The sequence below is a fragment of the Gavialis gangeticus genome, unplaced genomic scaffold (genome assembly GCF_001723915.1).
Source record: "Gavialis gangeticus isolate Ggan-Ray unplaced genomic scaffold, GavGan_comp1, whole genome shotgun sequence".
Lineage (NCBI taxonomy): Eukaryota > Metazoa > Chordata > Crocodylia > Gavialidae > Gavialis > Gavialis gangeticus.
The window spans coordinates 53951392-53962476 of record NW_017729022.1 but is presented as its reverse complement, the minus strand read 5'-3'; the positions used below and the strand labels follow the sequence as shown (position 1 = coordinate 53962476).

The 11085-nt window shown below is 42.2% G+C and overlaps 1 protein-coding gene across 1 annotated transcript in view; it reads left to right on the top strand.

Annotated features, from left to right (window-relative positions):
* ANO4 (anoctamin 4) overlaps nucleotides 1-11085 on the top strand; it is a 259235-nt gene that overhangs the window by 43446 nt on the left and 204704 nt on the right. The window contains exon 3 of the mRNA XM_019514994.1: nucleotides 6738-6874. Within this exon, the coding sequence (XP_019370539.1) occupies nucleotides 6738-6874 (137 nt within the window). The remainder of the gene's footprint in view (nucleotides 1-6737; nucleotides 6875-11085) is intronic.

Sequence of the window (11085 nt, the reverse complement as noted above, 5' to 3'; positions counted from 1 at the left end):
TGTGTCAGACAGACACACATAAGCTCCCAGATCAGCAGTATAGCCATGTTAGTGCTATACTATTTGATCTTCAGGAGCTACAGATTGATACATCTTAGAGCAGCACTACTTTGTGTGGTCAAATCACTGCACCTGCTGTTTCTGCTGGAGCTCCAGCCAGGGAGAAGAGGGGAGGTGCCAGCCCAGATAGGCTGAAGCAGAGCCCCGCCCAGGGCTGCAAAGCATCTGGGATGCTAGGGGACTTTGGTTTAAGTTAAACCAGGAAGGGGTCTGGGACAGACATTGCATAAACTGGTTTGATGCAAATCACTTACGTCTGATACTACATTCAACCAGGTTTATCTCAAACCAGTTTCAGCCATTTTCAAACTGGTTTATGTGCACTGAAGGTCTGTTCTGTTACAGGTTTAAACCAGTTTCACTTACACTGGTTTATGTGTAATGTCTGTCTCTAGCCTTGGTGTCTAGATTAAAGCCGCTCAGCACTTTTTTGACCAAAAATCTTTTGTGAAAAGCAGTTTTCAGAAGGAAATGTTTCATGAAAGCATGTTGATTTACTTCAAATTTCCTGTTTTGACAAAGATTTGATTAGAAAATTTTCAGTTTTTAAAAATATTTTCTAAATTTGATCTTTTCTTAAATTTCACCAAAAACAGTACACGAATTCCTTCCTTGTTGACTGAATTTCTCTCATGTTGCCATGTGGGCTGGTCTATAGTTGGATAAGTGTATCTATGAATACTGAGAGTATGTATTAACAGCTCAGGTGACTCTAACGTCACAGAGAATATATTGTTGTTCCATCACATGGGACTCTGAACTTGAGGTTAAGACAGGACACACTGTGTATCTCCTTGTAGGGTTCCTTAGATGACTATAGATTTCTAATCCCTTTTCAACCCCTTGCAGCATCTTCCAAAACCTCTGGGTTTCTTGTCTGGAGGTGGCCCTCCAGGGCTCTGAAATTTGACTCCTGGCCTCGCTTGCTGTAAGTCTCAGCCACCCATTCCAATAATTGCAGGACACCTAATCTACCTTCCTACCAGAACCCAATGATACATTGAGGAATAAATGAGAAGTGGTCATTCTTGGACTACTTCTGGTAATAATGCAGAAATTTTGAATTCAGTTAATTTGATATTCCATTAATTTTGATTTTTAATTGTTAAAATGAAACATTTTAAAGTTGTTATTCTGTTCAGAATCAGATTTGTTTTAATATTTAGACATTTAGCCCAGAATTATTTTTTTTATTTTCCCTAGCTCTTGTTTAGAGAGCATGTATTTGGTGATTTTTTTGTTTATTTTTCATCACTGGAAAAACAAGATATAGAGTGTTCTTATCCCAATGAGCACCCCCCACTCCTAGCTTTCCCTCTTTGCTAGGGGGGGCAGACCAGACTAAAAGAGCAGCAACACAGACTTTTTAAGTCCCCAGAGCAGGTAAAAATCCCCCACTCAAATTTGGGCACTCCCCTCTCTCCCCATTCACCCCTTGACCTTTCAACTTATGCCTCTGGGTGCAGGGAGGCTTGCCCACTGCCACTGCTGCCCCAGTACAGTGGGGCTGTGGGAAGCAACTATGTGGGGAGTCAAGTTCAATCAGCGATAGCAGTGGTGACAGACAGGCCTTATGCCTGCTCCCAGACTGGTGGGAAACACCTAGAGAACTAGGTAGGAAGGAGGAACCTTCATGTCCCAGCTGCTGCCACTGTCCCCAGCTGAGCCCAGCTCTTCACATACTCTGGCTGGAGCAAGTGGGGCAGTAATGACTCCATAGTGACAGTGGTGGGCAGGGAAGAAGGGAATGGAAATGGGGAGGGGAAGTGCAGATGAACATAGAGAGGAAGGGAGGGGGTTCTAACAGTGCGACGAAGGGTGGATTCTTACATGCTTTGGGGTCTTAACATTCCCAGCTGCTGCTCCTGAGGTATGGTCCAAAACTGGGGTGCAACTGTGCTACCACACTTGCACTGGATCCTGGATGCCACCTCTGGGTGCCTGTACACACCACTGGGTTTAATCCTCATTAAATTAAATAGGTTTATAAAATTTAAATTTGTTTATTTTGGAGTGTCACATCAGTGTCTGCACACACTAGGTTTTTGAATGAAATAAGCTTTGGAGCATCACACAAGTGTTTGCACGCACTTGGTTTTCAAACTAATTAAGCTCAGTCCCCAGCCAGCACTGCAGAAGAGTGGGACAGTCCAGCACTGCCTCCCCCACGCCTACAGTCCCCCACCTCATGCCCTGCCACACACCTGTGGGAGCACAGAGCTGGCAAACAGCACAAGGAAAAAGAAGTGGAAGCAATTTGAGAGCAGAAGCAATTCCAATGGGTGAACTACAAAAAAGTCACAGAGCCATCTGGTGGACAAAGAGGCGCATTTGAGTCTTTGAGTACCTTTGTGTTTGCATGCAATGAATCCATGGAAGTGGCTCTTTAATTCATGGCTAGCCAAATTAAACTACATCTGAGGAGTTCTACTTTAATGCTCCAGAAAGACTTTTAAAGCATCTGGAAAACCTGTTTGTGCAAACAGTCATGCCATCGCAGCACAAGAAAGGACAAAAAACATGGCATGTACAAAGGCTCTCTGAGAGCATTTTTGTAATATAAACCATATTCTACTAAAGACAACTCAGACAGACATTCCTAGCCAATTTCACATAACCAGCTGAGAGCAGCTCAGTGACCTATGACTGTTAACCATCTCTGAGAGGGACTATATTTCAAACTGACTTTTATATTAGATTTTTTGTTCTATTTCAAGTCCCCCAAGTGAACCAGTCCCTCTATATTCAAAAGACAAAAGCAAACTAACTCTGACACCCAGCTGTGTAGCCATTTGTAAAGCATCCAAGTCACAAGTTGGTACATTGCTAGCACTTAAGAAGCAGATTTTTTCACTGTCTCAGTGACCTCAATCAGCATTACGGGGGCAATTTTCATGGAAGAATGAACAAATTCTCTGGTGTGCAACACTTGAACAAGCTCTCTTTCATAATCAGTGATGCATTTTGCCTTTTTTTCAGCTCCTCCTTCTGAAACAAATATTTATTTTAGATGGTCTGTAGAAAGTCTCTCTATTTAGGTCTCATAATGTTCTCACATAGTGTGTTGATAAAGTATGATAGCATGCCTCTGTCTTTAGAGGCTTCCCTAGAAGATTCCTATAAAATGAAGCTGCTGGTAATTTTAAATGATCTTCTGTAGTTCTTTCTTTTAAGTCTCAGGTACATAGTCATTGTGTTGGCCTGCACAAGGACCAGTGTTATAATCTCCATCCAAATTATTCCTATATGAGACAGAATCTTTTTATACATGCTGCTTGAAACAAATCTGACAATAACAGTTATATATAGACACTATAGAATCTTGTAGCAGTTCCCATGACTTCTTGAATAAGACACATCATTATGATTATTAGAATGTGTCTATACATCAATGTGCTTTAGTACTTCCTAAAGCACAGTGTAGTACAGGCTGTTACTGTGCCATGCACGTGGTGCCTGGTTAGATTTCACCGCTACTTCACTGTAGTAGTGTGATATATCGGGGGAGTGTTCCACTACAGTGACACAGCTGGTGATCATGTGTAGGCCTGCGTGATTGCTGCGTTGCCATAGCACACCATACAGTGATGTAGCGTGTCACTATGTTGCCATAGGGCAACATGTAGACATGATCTTACAGATAGGAGTGGAGGCAGCAAATGCTTCCTTTTATATTGCTGAGTATGATAGGAGTTAGGCATTTTTCCTGCTGATCCAGCATCAAACTAGTACTTCAGAACATTGGTCTGGGGCATGGTACTGTTGGAAGGCACTCTGTTCCAAAGTACAAAGATAACATCCTGACTGTTCCTAAAGGTACTTTGGCACTTTTCACAAGAGTAGGATAACTAAAATAAACAATCCAATTGTATATATGAAAAAATCCAAAACAGACCAAATCAAAATAATTTTGTCGTAAGAGGGGTAAGAAAAGCTTTAAATATATAAGGTATTCAGATATCACAGGACTAAGCGCAGTATGAAATGAAAACTAGCTGGGTAAGACTGTCAGTCCTACCATCTTTGCTATGGCTGTTTTAGGATAGAAGTTACTCTATAAAACTGAAGAATTATAATATGAAGTGTTAGGCTTAGATTCTTATATCCAAGCACAAAGCAACGTAGCTGAGGGGCCCTGTACACACGCAGGTAAAGGTGTGATGGGCTCTAATATATGATGCATACAGTCATGCCTCCTCCCATGCCACACATGCATGGCAGGAGGCATGATGGTAGGATTGTGTGTTAGATCCCATTTTGCCTCATCACTGGTGCAGGGGGAGCCTGATTCTGGTAGCTTAGCAGGGTCCTAGTTGGAGGGGAGGCCCTGCTACATGTGCAAATTAAACTTTGATAGCAATACTAGCTATAAAAGTAGTATACATTTCTGAGGTTCAAAACCTTATAGTTGGTTCAAACTTTTAATGGCATGATAGCTACTTTGCACCGGTAGCTGGTCTCAAAGTAATTGCACAATTAACATGTAGAGTTACCAGTTAATTGTGCAATACTTGTAACTTGTAGAGGAAGCCTAATTATACAGTATTTGACCTAAGTTGTTAAACCTTATGAGCAAAATGCTATAAACAGTAGCTATCAAAGTAACAGAGAATGCCATGGTAATTTTCTAATAGCAAGGGTTTTTTTTATGATTCTGTCACTTAGCTAGAAAGAGAATAGTTGAAGATATTGAGATTTGATTGTTGACACTGAAAATGAAGTAGTTTAGCTTGGTCCTTTACCACAGTTTTATAAGATTCCTTTGGTTGTGAAGATATAAGATTTCTTTGGTTGTGAAGGGTTTTTTTGTATGCAAAATTTTTTGTCTGAAATGTAATATGTATCATTAAACTGAGGAGACATCATTTTATACTTGTAAAAGAGTAACACCAATCTAGCATCTGTTGATAGGTTTTAAATGAAATCTGTATGTGACTAAAGCCAAAATAATTGGCTCTTACATACAGGAGTCATGGGGTTGAGAAGATAAAGTCTATTCATAGTTAAATCCTAGGGCATGTGTAGACAAAATGGGAGCCCTAAATTGAAGTGGTGGGTTTTAAAAAACACCACTTCAGTTCAAGGCTGATTAAACCCCATGTCGTGCACACACCCTGCTGACTTACCTGCCTCTCTGGCGGAGGGGGAGAGTGAGCTGCTGGCAGGTGGAGTGATTCCTGGCCTGCAGGGAGGGTGGGGCTGGTGCTTCCCTCCACACCAACGGCAGCACCCCCCAGGCGGCACCTACCCACAGGCACCTGGCTTGGGCTGTCCTGGGGGGCACCGCAGCCACAGAGGGAAACACTGGGCCCCCCGTGAAGCTCAGGCAGGCTCCAGGGAAGGGGGGGAAGGATCAGGCTTGTTGCTTTTCTTGGGCAGAGCCTGCTTTCCTGGGATGCTGCCAAACTGCCTGCAGAGCATCCTACACAACCGCAGAGCTGCATGGAGCCCGGTGCTTCACTCCGCGGCTGTAGGGGCAGCAAATTCCTTGAAGGGGTTTTAGTTCACTGTGCCCCAAGGTGCATTACGGTACCGAATTTCTTACAGTGACTGGAATTAATGCGCAATACACTGCTGAGGCATGCAAACACCAACACAATTTAAGCGGTGCAAAAACATTTAGCCCGCTTTAAAGTGTCATGCACACATGCCTCTCATTTTGTCTATACACGGCCCTAGACACCAAGGAGAAGCACAGTTGCTGCTTCTCCAAACCTACAGCCCCTTCATGCCACATGCAAAGCATATTGGAACTATTGAGTATTGGAGCAGTATCCCAGATCTTTTTTTTTCTCCCTTTGCCCATTTGCTGCCTATCTCAAGTATGGCCCATGAAGCTAGCTTATTTGTGGTTAAAGCAGTGACTCCTTTAAGATATACTGGTGTACCCCAGCCTGCAGAACCATGCTGCCCATAACCGCACAGCATAACCCCACTTGATTTTAACCACAGGAGAGGAAGTATGTCCATATACCCCTCTTGGGTTATTGTTTTCCTTGACCTCATCCTTCTGTGAATATTGTTTTACTATAAAGTTTAATGTGAAATGTGCATGTATAATATGGCATCAACCATAGTGGACCTTATGGGAGGCTGTTACTAGCAACAATCCTGCTGGAAATCAATTTACTAGTGAAAGCAGAATGGTTTTCTGACCTCTCTTTAGACTAGACATAGTTTCACACAGCCCTCTAAGTAGTGTTATATAGAATGAGTTATTGTGGTCATTCTGAACCCTCTGACTGTGATACAGGTGTGCATCTGAGAACATGCTATTTCACGTAATATTTTAAAAAAAAACTTTTTATTATAATTAATATTAAATACTATTGCTTTTTATTATAATTAATGCATTCTCAGTAGTCAAGATAATCCAAGAATACAAGCTTTTACTAAGAAAAGCTAGGTTGATAATTGCATATTTCTTATTATGACACCTAATATATATTTTATTTGTTATCATGTAAGTATTGTTTATTCTTAAGTTTTGTTGCCTGCTAATGAAGAAATCATTATGCTACTAAACAGGTTTTGACCTTCATTCTCCTGAAATTTTAAATTAAAGGTATCAGGTACCTACTCCTAAACAAACATAGATGCTGTATTGTATTGTATTAGAAATTGTCTCTTGTTTGTTTCAGCTTTGATCTGAAACCACATTTTTCTTTTGCTTTTAGTAGCTAAGGATGTCAACATTTTTTTTGATGAGTTAGAAGGAGTAAACAGCCCTTCCAAAGATGATGACTCTCTGCTCCACCATGGTAATTTGACCAGTACTTCTGATGATGCCAGCAGATTGGAAGCAGCAGGAGAGGTAAGAGCCCGCAAACCAAGCCATATAAGAAATAAATGTAATTGGGTTGGAAGTTTCATTCGCTGCAGTTCTGTTCTTATCTAAACCTTTGGTGTTGGGAATACTTAAAACTGACAACTGCTCTAAAATTATAAAACTGAAATATCATGAAATATTTTGGTTTTGAAAGTGGCTTTATTTCATCTGGTCATTCATTAGTCAATGACTTGTGACTTCCTCAAAAGCTGGAGGGTATGGTCCTTATAAACCATGCTTCCTGTGCTAAAGTAGTTCCCTGGAAAGAGTCCTTATGTGGTTTATGTATTAAGCTATAGTCTGTTCAGCTGAATGCTTTTGTTTCCAAGGGCCTCTGTACAGCATGTTTTTTAGCTCCCACTATCAATGCTATGTCCCAGAGTGAAGGAGCAGAACCAAGAGAAAAAGGTTTACTTACATCAGCCATAGGCTGCAGAAAGCCAGGGCTAGTGGGGCTTAGCCCCCCCAAACACAAGCAGCCTGGGTGCAGGCTCCAGGCGGCTGCAGCAGGGCAGGGGGAGGGGCACATACAGACACACACAACAGCCAGAGCCTGCAGGCAGCTGGGAACTCAGCCCAGCCCAGCCGGGTGTGGAGCAGTGCCCAGCAAGTAAATGTATGGACGGGAAGGGGTGCAAGGGAGGGAAGGGGTGTGCAGCGGGGGAGAGATCGAGGTCCCTGCAGGGAGGAGTGAATAGGGACCCAGGGAAGGTCATGGGATGCTTGGAGCCTGGGCAGCTTGTCCAGGGCCATGGGGTGGCTCTCGCCACCATGCTCGCCCCTGCAGCTGACACAGGGGGCATGTTGCCCTAGGTCTGTGTATGGGGTGGAGGCAGCTGCCGTTGTGGGCTGCACTCTACATCCCACTGCTGGTGCCCCAGGAGGGGCGCAACGCCACATGCCTCCTGCGCGCTGGCTGTGCCAGCTGCCTTAAAAGATGGACATGACTTGCAAAAAAGGCAAGCATCTACAACTTCCAGTGGGAGTTGCAGTTCACGGCATGTTTGGGAGGAAAGCTCCTTTTTCAAATCTGTTGTCAGTTAGCCTAAACTTCAGAATTTGAATTTGAAAAGTTGGGCTAAAATTTTTTTCTTCCTTGATTTCATTTTTGTGTGCTTTTGTTCCTCAGGGAATGTGATCACTCTCTAGCTCTACTCTCTAAAAATATTCAGCTCCATAGAGAACAGAAGGGCTGTGCTAATTGTGGTGGGTGCCCTTTTCAAGGAATTAGTTTTTGTTTTGGAAAGCAAGTCACTTTGTGGAACACCATACACGGGGGAGTTGGATAAGTTTCTTGTTCTGGAAAAAAGGCTGAATTATTGGTATGTTTAGATGACTGACTTAAGCTACAGAATTCAGGCAGTACCTGATTTTTGTGTTTGCCTTGTAGTCAGACTCATTTATCCTTCTTCCTTGTCTCTCTCCTCAAAACTCCTCTCATCACTTTCATAGTTCTGCTTTTGCATTATGATAGGACAAGAGATTTCTGTGCAGCGTTTTTGATCACATAAGCCAAGGCCTCTATCAGATGCATGCTGGTGAGACATATATATGTGGGACATAAAGGGGTTAAAATAAAAGGGGAACTTGAGAAGAGCAAGGTAAAAGGGACAGGACTGAAATGTACTGCTGTTAATTTAACAAAAGCTGCCAATCTTTCTTCCCCGTTAATAATACCCTTGTGCAAGATCTGTGTGTTCTACAAAGGGGAAGTGTGAATGAAAGGGGGAATCTATTAATTTATTTTCCCCTTTAAGCAAGCATACACCCCGATAGCGATAGCTGAGGAGGAGGGCAATGCCAGTCAATAAATATATATTTATTGATGTATATTAATGATATGTGTACATGTGAGAAAGAAAGAGAAAGTGTTAGAGAATAGGAAGAATATTCCTGGAAAATGCAAGACACCTGCTTCCTTCTGAAGAAAAAAAAGGTATGCTATTCAGAAGAGTTTGTGAGAATCCCAGGAATAAAGCATGTGATGGTTTAATATGATTTAAGAGTATTCAGAGATGGTATGAGCTCCCACACAGAGAAAACTTACCCCTTCCTACTTTCATTTTGATCCTGGATTTTTAGTATGGCACTGGGAAGTGCTTAAGTTCACAGGACATCTTCTCTCTTGAATACATTCATATGTAGCTCAGTCCTAAAGTTAATATTCTAGTGATATAATTTAGGTGTTTTTTCACTGAGTTTCTTACTGTGTAGTTACCTGTAAAATCAACTCATCACAGTTAACAGGCATCCTTATGGTTTCTTACAACATTTTGTGCGTTGATGAGTAAAAAGATTCTTTCCCCTATGTGCCAAGTTCTGCACATGCTGTACCTTTAGGATCTCAATGTAAAACTGTGCTCTTCCTGGTTCTGACATTACTGTCTTCCATACAGATTCTACAGATGGAGCTGTGTCAACATTTCTTTTACTGATGCACAAGTCAAAAGAGCATCCAGCTCACCCTTCTAGTCTGGAAGCTAGAAAACTCTTTTCTTGTTCCATAAAATTCAGCTATCTAAATTGTTTCACTTCTCTAACCTGCATTGCTCAAAAATGGGTTTTTAAGCACACCAATACCATAACAGGATGTGCTCATTCAAATCTAAGGCCAGGGCCATACCATCACCTGTACTGAATACCTGGACTTACTCTAGTAGCTGAAAGATTGGGGGAGAGAGCTGGGCTCCATTCCTCATAACAACATCCATTGGACCCAGCACATGGCAGCACACCATCTTTCTCCCTCAACTCTAATGGTGGCTGCTCCACAGGGCCCTAGCCATGGGCACATTTATCTATCTCTTAGACCTGCCCTTTCTGTGAAGAAGAGGTGGAGGGGACTCTGCCATGCCTTCATGGACTGCCCCAGCTTCAGCCACTCTTTCTTACCCTCAGCACCCTCTTTGGTTTGCTGGACTTGGATCTCTCCCAGACTGTGTACATATTCTTTATTCCTTACCAAGTGACTGAAGGGAGTGTAATATGCCTAGCTGGTTTCCTGCTGGGCCAGGTCAAGAGTGCAACCCTGAAAAGTCATAGAAACCAGGTCACAGAGGGGGTGCCGACAGTGCCCAGGAACTCTTGGTTTTTGGTGCGGGTGTGCATCACGTTTTAGTTTGGATGCTTCACCTTGCAAGAAAAATGTAAACCAGTTTGTGTCACACTGGGCTAGCAAGAATCCACTCTGCAAGGTGGAAGCTAGGTAATTAATCCTAAATGTGTAACTCCATGAAGAGGATGGCATGGAGGGGGTTTCAGTCTCTGATGATATGGAGTTTTTGATGCCAAAAAGTGTTTCTTGTTTGGCCCCTGGGAGGATTACATTTTTTCATTTTCACCTTTTTGTTTTTAATATTTTTGTAATAAAAATTTTAAAAGTTCACAAAAACCTCTCTCTCTCTCTCCACATGGGTTAGGAGCTCTCCAACTTCTGGGGAGATGAGAAAGAGAGCTGAGTCAAACTGAGCCCAGACCCCCATGATCCTTGCCAGAATCCTCATCTGTGTCATCTGCCCATTCTCCTCTTTAGGGCAAAAGTTTCTTTTGTGGTACCAGCTACTGTAGCTAGTCTGTTAGTTCAAATAAGAGATGTCTGTATTGCAATACCACACCTTATAATGTAATATATGAAGGAAGAGGGCCATTGCTGTAATACAGTTAGTTCTTACCAATTTCTTTTAAAATGGAAAATGCATGAACATTATTCTAAAATGAAATTATTATTTTGCAAAACGAAGCTGCAAAAAAAGAAGTTATGGAGTGTCAGAAATTGTTTTCTGTGCAATCTCAGTTCAGCTCCCTTATATATATATCATCACTAATAATCAATAATAATATAGGCTTTTTCCATATGACTGCTGAGCCATGCAATGCACAGGAATACAATGAGGTTTCACAGATAACCATATATTTGGCATTTCCTAACTTTTGAGTACTTGATTTTGCAACCTAAATATTTTATTTTAAATAGAGAAAAACCTTGTGCAATTATAATGCATATTACAGTAACACACACTAGCCCAGTGGTGGGCAATTATTTTGGCTGAAGGGCCACTTATGGAGTTTTGGTGAGCTGTTGCAGGTTGGGTTAGCACCAGCACCCCATCGCACTCAGTTGGCACCACACCCCACCCAGTGCAACAGCTCACCAAAAACCCTTAATGCTCCACATTCAGCTGGGAGGATGGGATGGG